Here is a 17,314-nt window from a genome sequence, read left to right as displayed (position 1 = left end):
TGACAGAGTTTAGTTATGAAACCTTGTCTCAACTTCTAGTTCAGTGTTCTGAGTATGTGGCTTCATGCAAGTTCTTACGTTCTTGTGATCCTTGCTGAATTCTGTGTGTTTGTCTAAGTGCAATTCTCCGTTTGTTTGATAATGTTGCAGATCCTCAAATGTTATGTTGCACATATGATTGAATTCAGAGTTTGGTATCCTTTGTGCATTTTTCTCTAGTGTTGATTGGTGAATCCAAATAAATTCTAAGGGGGAGGGTGTAGCTCAGTGGTAGAATGCATGCCTGGCACACACAAGGTCCTGGGTTCAATCCCCAGTACCTCCAAAAATAAATAAATAAACCTAATCACCTCCCCCCAAAATTAAAAAATAATAATAATAAATTCTAATTCTTAAAGAGAACCTAAGCTGTTATTTGGTGGTGAGGCTCTTTACAAATTGCATTCTCAGGTAGTTACAGTTCTTAGGGTGACTTTCTTACTTTTGGTATTCCCTGGGTAAATGATATTCACATTTTAATGTTATTTACCTTTTTAAAAAAATAAGAAACAAGTACAGTTGGACCTTTTTAGTGTTTAAGAAACCTCTCTTCCATAAGGTGACAGAGGGCGAGGGCCTCATCTGAGTGGTTTGATGTATAACCTCTGAGTGTTCTCACAGGAACTGAATTAACTGAATTCTAGGCTCTTAGACCACCTTTGTGTTGTAGTGGTATGAGTGTGTTGCTTGTAGGCTCTGCAGTGACTAGAAGAATTGATCATTTAATTAACAAGATCAGATAAGTGTTTCTTAAGATGAACAAGACCTCTGTGCCTGTCCATTAATGTTGGGAATTTTCAAATTATTGCCTGTGAGCTCCTGGAATCCCTGGAGGTTTCTGGGCCTCGTCTCCATCTTTGACTTTTTTCCATCCCTTTCTAATATAGAGAATGCAGATTGATTCAGAATGGCAGAGTTGAATTACAAGAAATAAAAATACTGGAAATGACCAACCGGAATGAAATTGGAGTGTGAAAATTCCAATTCACAGTTGCTATAGGGGACATTTGGTTTGTAAATCAGATGCCAGAGTCCTCAAATTTTATGAGAGGCCATCTGCAAAATGTTAGAGGGATATTGAGGCCTACACAAATGAGGAAACATTCTGTTTCATGGCTTCTAACTCACCCTTTTTATAAGTTTTATTTATTGTTCTGCCTTCCTGCCACTGCCTCTGAAGAATCAACTTCTTCCCCAAGCAGACACTGCTCGTAAAGACTGAATTTCTTAAGAAAAGTTAATGCAAATATAAAGAATTGACTTTATTAATTAGTACTAGGGCTTAGTCACTTTAAATATGCAAGTCACTATTGCATCCTTTGTGAATATAACCTATTTATCTCCCATGTATTAGCACATTGCCTGTCACTTTGTAGACACTCAATAAATATTAATGGATTGAAAATAAATTACATGTATTGCCTTAATTAAGGTTTTCTTGCCTGAAGAGCAAAACATTGAGGAAAATGAAATAGTGCTGTTATTGTCTGCAGTTGAATGGATTATACCCCTCCTCTTTTCTCCTTTGCAGAATGTAAGCTTTTAAAATATCACTCTTTAATTAGAGAAAGAAGTATGCTCATGTTAATTTGGAGTCTGTCTGCTAAAGCATTTTGCTTAAAAGATTTAGCTTGGTTTATAAACCAGCTTTCATAGTTTATAGTTAATACGTAGATTTGCTATTAAATAGACGTGGTCATATGCAATGTACACATTTGGAAATACAATGAGGGCAGACTAAAAATGAGATTAAAAATCCACTAGCAATTTAAGTCAAATTTTCAGCCTTCCTCCCACAGGATAGAGTTAGTCTGTCTTCCTTCCTTCCTTTGTCCCTCCCTTTCTTTCTTCCTTCCGTTCTTCCTTCCTTCCTTCCTTTCTCTGTCTCTCTCTCTTCCCTTCCCTCACACCTGCCCTGCCCTCTCCTCCCCTTCCCTTCCCTTTCTCCCTCTGTGATGGTAATTATAAGAAAAACTTTTTCTAACCCTCTGTGGGTGAAACTGGAAGGAACCCTAAACAGTTGCCCAGTTTTAAGCATCTGGGCACTATGTAGTGTTCTTACAGTCAAAGAAAAGTAAGTGGTCCAAGACTGGCAGATGGTGTTACTGGAAAGTGCTTATCAGACATCTCAGAGTAATTGGAAAAGGTTCTTTTGGAAATGCCTTTGAAATAAATGATGGCCTTACATGAACTGTTGCTGGGATGCTGCAGGCTCTATAGCTATTGTTTGCAACAAGTGCTAAACTGGTTGAGTCTGGATGGCTCTGGATAGCATTTCTAGGTGCTATGCTGAAGGTGCATTGTCAACAGTCAGCCCATGACCAAAATTTAGATTTTTAAGATTCACTAATCCTATAAGGAATGCAAAGTAAACTTAGTCTTAAATGCTTCATAGGTGTGTCAACTATTTAAAGGACACCCAATACTTTTAACTCACTCAGTTGCTTTAAAAATATATTTGTATCTTCTATCTGTGCTGTGTTCTCTGTATGTAATCCAAGACCCGGTAGCAGTTCGATGGCACTTTCTAATTGCCACATTCACAGGAGGAGGTCCCTGGCAACTGAATCTCTTCCTGCCTCCAAGGACTTGCCATTTATACATCATTTGTACCTGAGTCTTTTTTTTTTTTTGCAGTTGTTTTGGTTTTTATTGTTCACATAGAACCACATAACCTAAATTTAGAAAGAAGGAAAGATAATTGCTAAGAAGGGAGAGAAGGTGATCAAGATGATTTGAGATTTGATACCATAAAATTGTCAACATTTGCCTAGTTGTAATAACAGAGTGCTATTCTGTGCTTGTTGAGAAAATGCTGCACTTTTTTTCTCCCTCCAGATCTTAGTGTGTGATTCATAGAATTATTGAGTTGTTTTTCAACTTCTTAAGGGAGAAAATGAAAGTAAAAAATGTAGATGGTTACTCTAAATAAATTGACTTTATACATTTGTCACTAGAAAACAACTATTTGTAGTTGAATAGTAGCTTGTAATTGCAGTTATTATAGTTTATGGTATTTATAACCTGCTGTGGTTTGAATGTTGCTCTTAAGACTGTAGTTAGTGACCCACTCGATTTTAATTGCTAGGAAAATTCAGAAAATGTGAAAAAGTTTTGTTTAAGCCTGGGAAATACCCATTCTTGCTTACCTCAAAATTGCATCAGTGACTACTTAATGACAGCAGAATGCTTTGAAAACATGCTCTTCAAAATCTAGCTGTTACTAGAACACCATAATAACTAGGGTATAAGGGATAGTTGCTTTTTTTTGTTGTAGGAACTCTGTGGTAAGAGGAAAGCTTCTACAAAATCCTCAAGAAAAATATAGTATAAAAAAGTAACTGGTAAATAGAGGATTTTAAAAAATGAAATGTGCATAAGAAGTAGAAAGACACGTGTGCAGGTTTGACATGGTTATATTTATTTAAATTCTTTGTCTCCTTGGACTTTGCAGATAAGGTTGTTTTCTCTCTTTTTGGCAAAATACGTAATTAAAAAATACATATATCATTTGTACACCTCTATAGTTTACAACTAGTCTCTTTTAAAAAAGTGATATGCCAAAACCCATTTTCATGTAATAAAAGTTTGCAAATTTGAGCTCTCCAATGTCAGGAAACAAACATTTTGTGTACTAATTTTGAAATTACTAGCTGGGCTCGTAAATGTATCTGTTGTTTGTACAGCCAAGGCAGTCTGTACAGAGCAGTCGGTATTGTTGGTGTTTCACCGAGCGCTTGCCATTGTTTAGTACTGTTTGTCTCTGTGTTTACTCAATGTTACCATACGCTATGATCTCTAGACCAGATGAGAGCACCCGGCAAGCATAGACTTCCAAGCTGGAGCCAAAGTAAGCAGTGGGAAATGAAGCTGCTATAAAATTTTGTGGACACTAGTTGCAAAATGCGCTTTGAAAATTGTACATAGTAAATGGGAAAGTAGGTCACACCTCATTTTTTATAGTCTTTTCCGTATCCATCTTTCAAAAGTTTGCTTATACTTGGTGTTCAAAGTAGGCATTTAAAAATGGTGTGGTGTGAAAATAATTTTTAAATAAAGTTTAAATGATTAAGTAGTTTGTGTTTATTTCCATTTTCTGTAAACAATGGGAGTATTTTTAAAAGCCTGTTACAACAACTAAATATACTTTTGATCACTTCTAATGGAAGGGGCTGTGTGACTAAGAGAGACATGAATGATACTGTGGTTTTTGTTCATTCTCATCAAACTTTATAGCCAATTTTAGTCAGCCTATTTAGAGTTTGTTTTCCTTTGCTGCCCACCTTACTGTTAGCTTACTTTAGTAAACTAGAACAAGTTTAGCCAACAATTTTTGGAGATGGAAAAGGGTAAAGAATGTCTGGCTTCTGGCTTCTGTGATCCGAAAAAAAAAGAGGCAGAAAAAACTCACTCTGGCCTGAGTAATTAATTGAGAATTAATTTTTGTAAAATGTATAATTGAAACATTCTATTTTAGATGGAGGTAGGTGGGACTGTGGGCTGCTTCAAATTTTAGCATTGAAATTAAAGATAAAATTTAAGTTATCAAATATTTACTGTACACTTACTATAGATAAGATAAAAACCCATTTAGGGATGAGAATTTGGGATGAGATGATTGTTGTAACTGAACATTGAATATAGTTCCCAGTATCCTGATATTTGAGAGTAAAAATTTTGAAAATAGATTCTGTAGTTCTTTTGATTTAATAAAAGGGAATATGCAAGTTCACATAGAGGAATAAGCTTTTCAGTATTTAGAATTATTTCCTAGATCTGTATTGTTTTCTCATTCCAACCATGGGGAAAGACAGAACACTACAAACATCTTATGTGACCCAGCGCAACTATTACCTTATATACTGACCTGATGCATCATTTGTAAATCCTTAATAATAATGATCATCATAATCATAATAATACTATACTACTGACCTTTCACAGTGTATTCATATCTATTATCTCACTTAAGCCCCTTGGTTGGTCTTTCTATCAAAGCCTTTAAAGTGGATACATATGTATATACACACACACATATAATGTAAAAATGGTGTATGTATATAAAATATGAAAATACTTCCAGATTATTTAAATAAATATCTTTATGATGGCAAGGAGGTAATTGATGGCTTTTATCCCCTACTAGGTGTCAGGCTCTTAAGCAGGCAGTTTATATACATTATCTCACTTAATCATCACCACTAAATTATAAAATAAGTATCTATATTCCCATTTTACAGATGAGACCTTCATGGTTGTGACTAGAGAGGTAGGAAATGGACTTCTGAGAGTGGAAGATATTGGTCCTGATGGAAGGACAGTGGTATTCTAAGACACTGTTTGATTATGTGTTCACTCTCTAGAGTGGTCAGGAAAGCTAATTTTGTGGTACAGGTAGGACTTGGACTGTTTATTGAAAAAAGGGAACAAAATCGAAGAATGGGGTTTGTGTAAATGCTGATGAGTTCCATTTAGATCGAGTTTAAGGAAGGGAAGGAAAGATTTTACAGAAGATGGGTACAACTGGCCGTGGTAAGATTTTTGGTTTTTTGCCTTGAATTATATAGGTTTCTGTTCAATGTTTCTTTGAAAATTGTTAATAACACTTAAACTTTGCTGATGTTTGTGAAGGAATATAATGAGCTGTTATTACCTTGAATATAAATAAATTTTGGAATGATTGCATTATTTATGAACATTATGGCCACCATGCCCTATGTAGGTTAAGGATATTTTTTAAGCAAACTGAATTGTATGAAGTCTCTCTTAAATTTTTCTTTGTTACTTATTTAATATACAAACAAAGCTTATTTACTGTAGAAAAATTAGAATATAGAAATTAACTTGAAGGGAAAAAACCAATAGTCCTGTCACTGGGTTGAATGTATTTTGATTTTTTTCCCTGTGTGTTTCAGAAATATGGCTACACACACCTTTCTGCAGGAGAACTTCTTCGTGATGAAAGGAAGAACCCAGATTCACAGTATGGCGAACTCATTGAAAAGTACATTAAAGATGGAAAGATTGTGCCAGTTGAGATAACCATCAGTTTGTTAAGGAGGGTAAGGAGTGTTAATGCCAACCACTTTAAACCAATAGGGAAATTAGAAATTAAATCTGCCTTTCCTTTGAATAATGAAAAAAAAATCAGAGTGTTGAATTTCTTGCTTGTGGAGGGTAGCATGGTGTTTGAGAATGCAGAACTGGAAATTCCACTTTCACATGGGAAGAAATTGGGACAGTAGCAAACATTCTCTACCCTAGTCTAGGATCAGCTACGACTCAACATCTGTATATGTGCACTTGACCCTTCCCAACGTGTGGGCAATCAGTCTTTTCTATTTCTTCTTCCTTTTCTCCTCCCTTTCCTCCTCCTCTTCTTCCCCTCCTTTCCCTTTTCTGTTTTCTTCCAAACTTCCTTCTTTCCTTCCTTCCTCCCTCCCTCCCTCCCATCCTCTCTCCTTCCCTTCCTCCCTACCACCCTACCACCTTCCCTCCCGTGACCTTCCCTTTGTTGCCATTCTGTCAGTATTGATGTTTCCTTTTCTGGTGCATGCATCACCATCTTCAGTGTGAAATGCTGAGACTACTAGCTATCAAACTAAAATATGTTCTAAAACCAGATACCTTGCATTTACATAACTCTCCACTATAGATTCCCAAGACTACAGTCATAAATAGGTATTTTCACATATAAGAAACATGAAGGAGAAGTGCAAGAGTTGGAACAGCAAGAAATAGTTGAAGCCTGATGGAAAAGAAATATATAAGCTTTAGGATGGAACTAGAGAAACTGGAAGACAAACAGTGGCTTATTCACACACATTCTTCCCTTTTGTCTCAGAGATTGGAGTAACCTGCTTCCATTGAGAGTAAATAAATCTTCTCTTCTTATTCTCTGGATTTAATGCCCCATCTCCACTTTTTTGCTTCATTGTGAAAGAGTAGTCTGTGCTTTTTACTTTTTCATTTTCTACTCTCAGCCCTTTGCAATAAGGTTGTGTTTCCATCTTCATTGAAGCTATTCTTGCTGATGTTACCAGTAATCTTCTCTATCAAATCTAGGGGATATTTTCAGTCTTTTTTCTTGTAGCATTTAACTCATTGTCTGTTTAAAATTTATTCTTCCTTTGTTCTCTGTGATACCATTTCTCGATTCTCTTCTTACTTCAGTGACTGCTGTTCCTTAAGTCTCCTCTGATAACTCTTCTTCTGCAAGTGTCTTAAACCATGATGCTTCTCAGTGTTTCATCCTTGGTTCTCCTCTTATTTTATACATTTCTTGCTGGATGGTTTTAGCCATGCCCAAGGCTTTCACTATGCTAAGGATGCCAGATCTATAGCTCTAGCACAATTCTTTTTTCTGAACTCCAGACTTGTACTTCTATTAGGCATCCTTCTGAATGTCTCTCAAATGTCTCAAAATCAACATGTCAGAGGCTGACTGTATCATCTAAAATGTGATCACCCTTTGTTTCCTGTCCTGGTCAATGGTTCTACCGTCTGCCAAGCTGTGCAAGCCAGAAATCTGGGAGCCATCCTACATTTTCCACCTCTTCCTCACTTTCCCAAATCCATTCAGTGTGCAGATCCTTTCAGTGAGCTTTCTCTTTATCCTCTTCTATTAAGTTTTTTTTTCTCTATTACCACTACAATCTTAGTTCAGATCCTCTTTTTTTCTTACTCAGACTATTGCTAGAACCTTACCATTATTAGTCTTCTGCCATTAATCCATCCTTGTCCTCTTCTAATTCATCCTTCATGGTGCAGTCAGGGTGACTTTTTCTAACAGTGATGCAAGCATGTTCTTCTACTGCTTAAAATTTCTAAGTGACCCTGTATTGCTGCAGAGTAAAAACCAAATCTTTAGTGTGGCGTGACAAGTTCCTCATTAATTTTGGCCGTACCTGCTTTCTGGTCATATCTCCTACCACTCTACACACATCCTAAGATTCGCCTCTACCAACTTATTTCAGAGTCATCAAAGCTGTTATGCTACCTCACTTCTGAGCCTTATACTTCCAGTTTATACCGTCTCAAGTACCTTGATCCCTGTCTGCCTGCCATTTCATTATTTAAGATTCAGCTCCACTGCCACCTCTTTGATAAAGCTCTCTCTGGCAGTTTCCCAGATAGTTTGTGCTTACTTCTTTGTTTTATCATAGCATCCTTTCATACCTCAGTGTAGAACTTAGCACATTTACTTATGCATGTCTGTTACCCTGTGGACTGGGAGCCCCCCAGGGGACATGACCTTGCTCTTCATGTTTCCTGATAATAGGCCTTGAATAAACGTATGCTGATTGAGTACAATATTGACGTACCTCCAGATATTTTCTACTACTGTAATTGGGATAGAAGTGCTGTAGCAGGGGCCCAAAAGCATTCTGTGCAGGTTTTGTGAATGTTAGGTAAGCCAGGCGCTAGGATAACCCTCAGATAAAGGAATTAGGGGTCCTGAGAACCATTGTTCTGAGGAACTAGGGGACAGCTGGAGCACTGAGGGAACTGGATGTTTGCTCTGGAATAGAGGCTCGTCTGGATTTTGTCAAAGGCATGCGTCTGTGCTTCTCCCATGGTGGTCGGCAGTGGCGAGGGTTTGGAGACGACAGATAGTGCATCTCCCGTTCACGCATCTCTGCATTCTACCTAAATTCAGACTTTGGAAGAGGATAGTGAAACGTGCTACTCGTACTGAATGTGTTGTTCCTTTTGCTACCTGTGTTTTGGGGTGGCCAGTGGCATTTAGGTTTAAATTAGCTTTAGTTAAAAAAAAAAAAAAGAGTATCAGATCCTACACTAATAATGAATGCAAGCAATCTTTATATATGCAAAGCTTTTTGTAGTTGAACTTGAATTACTACAGAAACTCTGAGTACCTGTAGAAGCAGCATACTTCCTACAATAGCAGAATGACTTGGGAAGAGGAAAGGGAAGGCGAGGTAGGGTCTCTAGTGGCTGGAGTAAAGATACTGGTTAATTCTTACCTTTCTCCTTTTGCTGTTTATAACTGTGAAAGTAATGTATGCTTACTATAGAAAATTTAGAAACTACAGAAAAAAATTATATGCATATAAAATGGAGGAGGGTACATACCCGTAACTCTACCAGCTTGAGGCAACCATGTTAGTACATTTAATACATGAGATTATTTCCTTTAAGTCTTTTTTTTATGTGCACCCTCCACTTTTTATGATTTAAAGCATAATAATAAAACAAGCACTCATATTGCTACCACTCTGCTTAAGAAATTTCATTTTGTTAATGTAGTGTTGAACCTAAATCTTCCTTTTCCTTTAGGAAATGGATCAGACAATGGCAGCCAATGCTCAGAAGAATAAATTCTTGATTGATGGATTTCCAAGAAATCAAGACAACCTTCAAGGTTGGAACAAGACCATGGATGGGAAGGCTGATGTATCTTTTGTTTTGTTTTTTGACTGTAATAATGAGGTAATGAAAATCTTCATCTGCCTGCATGGGCTTTAAACAGATATTGGTCAACTGTTAGAGAAAAACCAAGTCATTTCTCTTTTTTTACTGGTATTTATTTTATATTGGCAATAGTATTTTTTGAATTGGTGAGTTGGATGGACAGAACAGCACTGTCTTACTGTTGGATTATTAAAAGCTATTTGACATCAGTAAACTTGTGGGCCTAAAATTTGCTTTGTTTTCAAAATAACAAGAATTTGTTTTGTTTTGAATGAAGAATTGACTTACACAATAACGTTAGGTAATGAAGTTGCACCGTTACTTCCCAGTAGGCACTATTATCAGATCTTGCCTTAGGATGTTGTTTACTAGAAAAGAAACACATTTCTGGGAAGTTGGGAAAACCTTCTATTTTAGAGAAACATATAAGCCAGTTTTGTCTTCTACAAGTGAAATGATCTTGAAAAGAGCAAAAAAGCCTTCTTTTTCTTTCTGGCACTTCTGATAACATACCCAGACATACCTTTGAATAGCTAAATGAATTTCTCGGAATCATTTAATTAAAAGGCCTGACTCTGTTTGACAACTGTAATATAAACTTTATTAAATTAATGCCAACAGCCTGAAAGAATAAGAATCTGCAGTACTGCCTTGAAGGAAGTTGACTATTCTTGGGTTGAATTGCAAATGTGCCTGTGGTAGAGAGACTTGCTGCAGCCTTTAAGTTGTTTTAGAATGTAACTCTCTTCTTCCAACCCCCAAAAATATGTTTTCACTTATTCTTCAAAGTTAATTTTAGAATGTTACCACAGCTTTTATAACTAAGGAATGTTTATTCATGATTAACAAGGGATATTTTTATTCACATACAAATATGTTGACTTTTAAATATTTGGATATTTGTGGAATTATCGAAAGAAAAGTAAGCAAAAATGGTACAAAGTTTGAGACATGTAATTCATACTTAATAAGTTAATAATATATCCTAGATGGGACCATACACATAGAGATCATCTTTTTATTGCGGTTTGAAAAAAAATACACAGGAAAAACTGAGTCATGAATGTATTCTCATTATGCTCTGTACTTATTTAACGTAGTTTATATAAATTGAACCACATGTTTCAACTTTGCATGTTGATTAATGAATTAGACACGTTGGGTTTAACGCAGGGTTTTGTTGGTAATGTCTTCAAACTTTATTCTCTTTTCATGCTTAAAAGACTGGCAAATTCATGTCTTTTTAAAAATAACCTTGTGTATATTTCTCTTTTTAGATCTGTATTGAACGATGTCTTGAGAGGGGAAAGAGTAGTGGTAGGAGTGATGACAACAGAGAGAGCTTGGAAAAGAGGTACTCTGCAAGTTTTACACATAACCACCCCAGTCTCGTTTTGGAGCTTGAGTAGCGGATTAAACACTTGCCCCATTTTGGTCCAGAAAAAGAAAATGTCATTCTTAGATATGTAAAAAGTCTTGTCTAAAAAGAGATAAGGGAGGGAGTCAGTTGGGTCATATTCTGTGTTGTCCCTTGATCTGTCCTATAACGGGGGAAAGAAGTGTACTTAGAACCTTGCAATATTTGCTCTTTTGCAGAATTCAAACCTATCTTCAGTCAACAAAGCCAATTATTGACTTATATGAAGAAATGGGGAAAGTCAAGAAGATAGATGCTTCTAAATCTGTTGATGAAGTGAGTATCCCCCAGCCTACCTAAAAAGTTAAGTAAAATGTGCCTGGGGCCTGGGCAGGGTGCAGGAGAAAAAGAAATACTATGACAGACTTAGGTTGCTTTTTAAGATACTGGAGACTAAATGAAAAACTAGGCTTTTTCTCCTTTTTGAATAGTCTAAAATGGATTTTGCAACTTTAGACTTGGTTCTTTGTAAGAAGTAAGTGGTTTATTAATTCTCAAACCTCTTTTGTCAAGCCCTGAAAAATTGGCATTTTGAGGACTGTGATTTGGACTATGGTCATTTTTTAAAAATCTGTAACATGAATGGCAGATCATCTAACTGAAGAGCCCCAGGCTAAAATCATCTCTTCCAACACAGAGCGTGTAGCTCAGGAGGTGCAGAGTTAGCACGACTCTGCGCTTGCCTCTTCCTTCATGAATCAGTGGTCTCTGTGCTGTGGTTTCCAAGCCCTCAGTGCCCAGCCACTATTTCTAGTGTCTTAAATTCACCTAACCTTTCCGTGATTCCCTGTATCATCTTCTTCTGGACCTTTCTTTTTTATCATATAGTCACTTTTGGTTTTTTTTACCTATGGTCACTTCCTATGGAAGTAAAGTAATGCATCAGAAAACTTAGTGTTTTAGTATCAGAACTAGGAAGATAAACCACTTCAGTTTATATTTTATCATTTGTTATTGGTAGCCTATCAAGAAGCTTGTTTGGTCCTAAAAACATTAATAAAATTGAAGCAGCATGTTCATAACTTCATATGTATTATTTATGATATTATACTACTGTCTGAAGTAAAAGAGATGAAACTAAGAAATTGTAATGTGTTTTTTAGTGATCCATTTTGAAAATTAATATAAAATTGACTGTTTTAAGAGGAATTTAGCGATGTGGTATGTTAACAATATCTGCTTTTTAAATTATTGTTATCTTTTTTCCTTTACAGGTTTTTGACGAAGTTGTCAAGGTTTTTGACAAAGAAGGCTGATTCTAAACCTGAAAGCATCCTTGAAATCATGCTTGAATCTTGCTTTGATAGCTGCTATCACAACCCCTTTTTAAGACAATTTTAATCTTTCATAGTTACATCTCAGTTAGTGGCTGGAAAGTACATAGTAAGACAAATTAAATTTTTTATCTTCAGTTTTAATTTGTTTTTTCTTTCTGTCGCTGGAGTAGATTGTTAATTCGGTTCTAACTTCATGTTAGCTATGGTGCTCACAAAACAAAGAAGAATATTAGCTGGTTCTTTGTTTTTATTCAAAAAGAATATCCCTGTTATAGTTTGTGCCTTCTGTGAGCAAAACTTTTTAGTATACCCTTCGGTAATTACAACGTGTTTGGTTTAGGGATTCCCCACGTCTTCTTTCTCTTGCAGGTTTTAAATTTCCAGCCTGTTAAGGGAATTTGTGGACCAAATTCCAAAGGAACTTTTTGTGTAGTTGGTTCTTGCACAATGTGTTTGGTAAACAAACTCGTAAAGTGAATTGCTTGAAGTGTTTTAGTATTTATCGAGTAACTGACCATTTCCTATAGAAAGGGAAGACAGCTTAGGCTTTGTCTCACTACAACTTGTGCGAAGTTGTGTGACCAGACAGTCTTTGCTTCCAGGGATTGGGGTGGGGGCGCTGGGGAGTCAGAGCCTGGCAGAATTGTCAGCTTTATTCTGACATAAATCTGAGGGCGTGAGGGGCAAGGATCACCTCTAATGACATGGTCCCTATGCTCTGTTCTATAGTGTTGTCAGTGAAACCGATCTTAACAAAATTCCCAGCAGTGGAACCTTGAAACGCGTGTGTTTAGGTTTACGGTAAAATGAGTCAGTCAGCGATCTAGACTAGCGATCTAGACTAAGCATAGGGTTAGTCTAAAGCAGAAAAAAACCTAATGGTTGAATTTCCCATTTGAATTTTATTTTCCTGAATACTTAAAAATCATTGCACTTTGGTCATAAAAATAATAAATGTATCTTATAAATGTTTGATTCCCTTCTTGGCTACTTTTATTCAACAAATTCTTTTATGGCATCATGTTGAAGCAGCCAAAGGTACAGAATTAAAAGAAAAGCTGTAGAGTCTAAGGGAATTTTCTGTTAAATCCATTCTTCCTTTAAAAATCTCTGAGAAGTTTGTTTTCTCCTTTCTTATCTTTTTCTGCTGTCACTAGTGCAAAGTGGTATCCAAGGTTCTTAATATGAGATTTATTATAATATTTCTCATTTTCAGCACTTATGCTGTTTGGTATACAGGGTTAAATTGGGCAAGGAATTTTGACTTTGTATAATTAGATTTTATATTTAAAGTCATTGAGAGTAGTGGGACAACTTATGGATGTTCTTTTATTGTAATAGATTTATTTATTTCTATGTGTATTATGAAATTCACTTACTAATGATAAATTTTCAACATACGTGACATAGAACACAAAATATCCGTAAGTATTGTAACATATTAGCCACTAAAATTTGTGTTGAAATTATCTTGGTTTCTTGGAAGAGTTTGTAATGAATTCTCACCTTGTGATTTGGTCTAGCCAATACAGAGGGATTTTACTGGTAGTTTAATCAAACAGCTGAAGTATGAAGCAAGAGTAAAGACTCAAGATCTTGAGAACATTCCTACTCACACAAGTGAAGAAATCCATCAGATGGGGATCTAAATATTTATATTGATATTGTGAAAGCAACTTTAAGGTTTTTAAGAAGACTGCTGAGTCTAGGTCCTTTGCTTTCTTCCATCAAATCTCTTTAAGTGGCATTTGAGAACAAAACTCAAGAAGCATAGTAATTAGAATTACTGAATTTTGAGGCTTTGCTTTTTGTTTGCTTTTAAGGTAGAAAAACATGTTGGCAATATTGAGTTTAAGAGGTGATTGAGATACAACTGACTTTACTAGTTTGGTCATTCCATTTATTAAAGATACAGTCATCAAGAAGTTTTTGACTTTAAAGACCCCAATGGAAGCCTTGCTATTTTTTAAAAAAGTAACAACATTATTTTCATTCAGTGATGTTGGATGTGTATGAATTATTTAGTAAATAATCTCAATAAATTTTGTGCTATGGCCTTTGCTGTTTGCTGGTTCAGATTTCTATTCCCTCAAACATATGAAAGATCAAGAAGTATCATATTTAACATGTAAATATGTGGGTCTTCACAGGGCAAAAGCAGAGTTTAGGATCCAGGAGAATTTTCTGCTCTGTGTATTATGTTTATGTGTCTTGAATTTACCAGAAAGCATGGCTTCATCATACTCCTTCCAGAAGTAATCTGGATCGAGGCACAAGTAGCCTAACTCGTTATTGGACTGCAGCATCAATTGCTTGTTTGAGGGGAAAATTGGCAGCAGGCAACGTGTCTCAAGATGCGGGTTTTTTGTCGGCTTGTGGCTTTATGCATGTAATTTAAGTGGTTGCCTGACATTCCAATGGTCCCTGGAGATAATAGTGGTTGGCAATGTTGGCCAGACAAGGTCAGCATCTTTTCCCTGGAGGTTTGGTCCTTCATCTTCAAACATACTAACTGTACAAACCGTAGTGCTACAAACACATTCTCTGCCTTCCAAGAGTTTTCTATCTAAAACTAACACTTTTGGGTGTGAGGGTGATCTGGCTGTGACATCTGTCACCCCATTGATGGCCAGGGTGGATTCAGCTGATCAGGCTGGCTAGGCGGATATCCCCTTCTTCCCTCGTTGCTCCATGTGTGTCCCTTCTGAAGCTGCACGCTCCGATGACCTTCCCCAATAGAGGAGGACCATCCTTCACTCAAGGGCATACAAGTAACTGCGCTCCCTCCCTCGGACCTCCAGACAAGCTCTCAAGGTCCATTTGTTGGACACCGTAGGGTAGTCAAGCTCCCAAGACTCCAGACACAACCAATGAGATGTGGCGTGTGGCAGTCTGCCTTTCTAGAAAACAAATAAAAAACCCAAAAACCTAACACGCTTATGTAGATAGACCTTCAGATGTCTTCTGTTTGCTATCTTTAATCATTCTTAGAGTCTGTTGCAATTCTCTGTAGCCTACCTGCATACTTGAGCTGAGTTAAGTACTCTAATCACTTTTTTAATGAAAGAAAGGAAGCTCGTTTAATGTATACCAAAGGAAAAGATAAAAATGGTCCTAATCACTTAATCCCTTTATTTCTTCATCCATGACTTTAGTGTAAGTACTCTCTCGCTTTCCTTTGGAAGGGTGTGGTTATTTTGTTTGTGATGGTAATCCTGGACTTCAGCTGAATTCTGCAGGTCACTATCTTTCCTGTCCTGGAAAGCTGAAAGACTAAATGGAACTTCTGGCTACCACCCAATTCCGTGTCAGCCACACCAGCTCCAGGCTGTCACCATGGCTCACACTTTTCTGGAATCCCTGCTGTTGCATTCATTCCTCAAAGAGATTTTTCTTTCATAACTGTCCTCCTAAGACCCAGGCATAAGGGAAGAGGGCTTCATTATTCTGTACTATTTAGGGAGACAAGGGTAATAAATCACCATTTCTCTACATGGTGAGGTTCTTGTAGCCACAGAAAAATGTTTTTTATTTTGTGATACATTTTGAAATAACTTTATGCAACTTCCTAACACTGGCCTTTGATCTCCTAACCAACCAGAGGAAAACCATCTGCAGAGGTAGGGTACTACATCCCAACCCTAAAGACAGGTAATCCTAACAAACTTCAAGAGCCGTCTTCACAGTGAAATCAAGCAGTTAAACAGCATACTGCATAAATGCCGGATGTATTCTCTTTTGGTTGAGAAACCACATTTAAAAGGAGAAAGTAAGATTCAAAAACAGCCATGTATGTGAGCTTTGGGAATGCTCGTATAGTTCCCTTTAGAAGGCTTCCTAGAAGAAATGTACTCTCAGTAGCAGCTCTACGAAATTAAGGGGAAAGAATTGCTACAGTGGACTCAGGATGGACTTCCAAGAAAACCTGAATCGGGTAAGTTTCCTTGCTAGTTGGTAAATCCTCGCAGCCTTTTGAGGACTCTGGGTAGAACTGGCCTTCTCACAGCCACCTGGCTCCGAGGGCTTCCTGAGCCAGAAGGAAAAGAAGTGGAATGGGGGCAGCAGTTAGTACTGAAAAGCACAAAGCTGTTGTGCACGGCTCACCCTAGATCAGTAGTTTTATAAAGAAGCATTTTCCTAAGTGGCTGCAAAGCAGCTGCCAGAACTTGGCCAGAATATCTATGATCATTGTGAGGCTGCATCACAATGGCTTTTTCAAATGTAAACCTCTTTTTAATCACCATGTAATGGGCACAGTAGGCTGTGAAGTCATCCTATCCTCAGCTGGGATGGTGGTCAAGATGGACACGTTATTTAAGGGGGGAAATGCTAAAATTTCATGGCTAAATTTAGATTGAGTCAATATTCCCACACCAAAATGACCAAGTTAAAACAACGGCATTCAAAGTCTCCCTGATGGCAAGTGCTGTGTCAGAATGTCTGTGTCAAATCCAGTATCAGACATGATTGAGCAGAGGCTGTATCTGTATTCCTTCCTCTATTTAGAGCACTTACTTAGGTCTGGATGAGTGCTGTTTAGGGGAAAAAGGTAATTGCTAGACCTGAGGCTGCTGCTGCTACTGTGCGCTTGTGGGGGATTCAGAAGTTTAGAGGATGGGGTGGGATGAGGGTAGTGAGACTAAAACCGTTTGTATAGCGAAGCCAGAGTTGGTTCAGTCCAGTTCTACTTCATACATTATGGCTCTTGTAGGAACTTACTTATTCTCCCCGTAATCACTCCCACCAACCACCATTTCTTAATCTGTCCAAAAGTCTTCATAATCATAAACCACATTCCCACTCCTCCATGAGTATTTTGTTAATGAAAATGCATTCCAGGAATGTGACTCCCTTAACATCACCTATCTTTATTTATCCTTAACTTGTGGTTTGAGTAATTTTGTGGACATTTCTGAGTTTAGCTTGTGTTTTTGACTTAAAGTAGCTGTTTAATTTGTAATCATCAACTAAATTGTTTTATGTGATGATACACAGATTTCTGGGCAATTGTTGAAATAATAGTTAGGTGCATATATTCATTTATGGGCCATCTGTTCAAGTTGTGGTTATCTCAGTCTGAAGTCCACCTGGAACCCCAGCCACATTCCCTGGTCCCTCCTGAAAGCCAGGACACAGAACAGTTCTC

The 17,314-nt window shown here is 37.1% G+C and overlaps 1 protein-coding gene across 2 annotated transcripts in view; it reads left to right on the top strand.

Annotated features, from left to right (window-relative positions):
- CMPK1 (cytidine/uridine monophosphate kinase 1) overlaps positions 1–13,140 on the top strand; it is a 28,844-nt gene extending 15,704 nt beyond the window's left edge. For both annotated transcript variants that reach the window (XM_072974496.1, XM_006200454.3), the window contains exons 2-6: positions 5,955–6,101; positions 9,340–9,492; positions 10,752–10,828; positions 11,071–11,167; positions 12,106–13,140. In XM_072974496.1, the coding sequence (XP_072830597.1) occupies positions 5,955–6,101; positions 9,340–9,492; positions 10,752–10,828; positions 11,071–11,167; positions 12,106–12,147 (516 nt within the window). In that variant the 3' untranslated portion in view covers positions 12,148–13,140. The remainder of the gene's footprint in view (positions 1–5,954; positions 6,102–9,339; positions 9,493–10,751; positions 10,829–11,070; positions 11,168–12,105) is intronic.
- The last annotated feature ends 4,174 nt before the right edge of the window (positions 13,141–17,314 follow it).

Source organism: Vicugna pacos, chromosome 13 (assembly GCF_048564905.1).
Source record: "Vicugna pacos chromosome 13, VicPac4, whole genome shotgun sequence".
Taxonomy (NCBI): Eukaryota; Metazoa; Chordata; class Mammalia; order Artiodactyla; family Camelidae; genus Vicugna; species Vicugna pacos.
Note: the sequence above shows the minus strand (reverse complement) of the source record. Positions and strands in the feature narration are given on the sequence as shown.